Source organism: Octopus bimaculoides, chromosome 11, assembly GCF_001194135.2.
Source record: "Octopus bimaculoides isolate UCB-OBI-ISO-001 chromosome 11, ASM119413v2, whole genome shotgun sequence".
NCBI lineage: Eukaryota > Metazoa > Mollusca > Cephalopoda > Octopoda > Octopodidae > Octopus > Octopus bimaculoides.
This window is the reverse complement of record NC_068991.1, coordinates 22,679,736-22,681,329: the sequence shown is the minus strand read 5'-3', so window position 1 is coordinate 22,681,329 and position 1,594 is coordinate 22,679,736. Positions and strand designations below refer to the sequence as shown.

Sequence of the window (1,594 nt, the reverse complement as noted above, 5' to 3'; positions counted from 1 at the left end):
CATTGATTAGAAATATTCAATAGGAATATGATATGCTGAATTTATATTGAGTGCTCGTATATATTATGGTATCAGTAATATTAAAATTTTTTTATAAATTTGAAAATATTAATACAGTTAATACGAGCTATTATATATATATTTATAAAAAACATATGTAGATATGTTGGAGTCAGGAAATCAATATTCGAAGCTTTCAAAATGATATATAATTTTTTTATATCACATACTTTTTGCCTTAAGTTATAAAAATGTAGAAAAAATTATATTATATATATAAAAAAATAGATGTAAAAATATAATAATGAATATAAGTTTAAATATAAAAATATGTATGTGTGAGTGCAAATATGTGTATGTTGGTAATCTAAAATTATCTTACGATTGTTTCGTGAAAATATATATACATATCCACACACACATATATATACACACACACACACAGATATATATATACATACATATATATACACACACATATATATACACACAGATATACACACATACATATATATATATATATATATATATATATATATATATATATACACACACACACACATATACATATAGGCTGGAGACTTAGAAATTCAGAAAGAAAAGGACAAATAATTAATGAGACACCTATAACCATGTTTCTTTTTATATGAAGACACAAAAAAGAAATATACAAACAAAAACATTACAATCAATAATTAATTAAATGCCTAACATGAATTAATAGGATTATAGTTTTTCAGTTTATTAAACCTAATCTCTTTTAAAGGAATATACATTGCTAGAATGGAATGTAAAAGAAAAATGAAAACGATCTTCATTGCTAAAATATAGCCTTAATAGTCCAAAAAGTTATAATCTTATCTTGTAAGTTTTGAAAAACACTAAAAAAAAGAAAACTCAATGTTTTCTGTTCAAATTGTATGTCCGTTTATAAGTTCCCAATGACACAATTGATGTACTTGAGAAACACTGCTAAGGAAATAAATTAATAAATTAAGAAAAACAACACAAAACAATGAAGGAAAAAAATAATTTTGTTATTCTAAAAAATTTTTAAATAATTAAGAAATGAAATAAAGAGAGAGAAAGAGAAACAGAGAAAGAAAGAAAGAAAGAGAGAGAGAGCGAGGGAGAGAAAGAGTTTCTAGGCATTAGGGAGTCACATACCGCATGAGTGTCAGAGTCGGGTCTCTTGTAGTTGTCTTCACTCAAAGATTTCACGGGACTAGCCTGTTAACAGACGGAATTCAAAGACAATGATAATAAGGTGGCATTTCTGAAAAGACCAGCTTTTGAGCTGATTGGAAGGAAGTTTTAGCCACCTAAGCATTGTGGGAGAGAGTTTGCCATCTACCAATAAGGGGAGTGAAGGAGTTAGTAATCAGGTATGTGAAAGAGGAGGGGAGAGTGGTTAATTATTTAGTATTGAGAGGGAAGAGAGTAGTTAAGTTGGTAAAGAGAAGGGATGTGGTTAGTCCTCTGGTAGAAAGCAAGATGGGATAGTTAGTCCTCTGGCAGAGAGAGAGAGAGAGAGAGAGGGAGAATGGTTAGTCCTCCAGCAGAAAGAGGGGTGTAGTTAGTCAAATGGTGCAGA

At 28.9% G+C, this 1,594-nt stretch overlaps 1 protein-coding gene across 17 annotated transcripts in view; it reads right to left on the bottom strand.

The window, feature by feature from the left end:
- LOC106879405 (phosphofurin acidic cluster sorting protein 2) overlaps window positions 1-1,594 on the bottom strand; it is a 304,160-nt gene that overhangs the window by 64,206 nt on the left and 238,360 nt on the right. For 14 of the 17 annotated variants that reach the window (XM_014928957.2, XM_014928950.2, XM_014928951.2 and 11 more), the window contains one exon: window positions 1,168-1,230. The exons of the other annotated variants lie outside the window; for them this stretch is intronic. In XM_014928957.2, coding sequence (XP_014784443.1) covers window positions 1,168-1,230 — 63 coding nt within the window. The remainder of the gene's footprint in view (window positions 1-1,167; window positions 1,231-1,594) is intronic. 17 annotated transcript variants of the gene reach the window in all.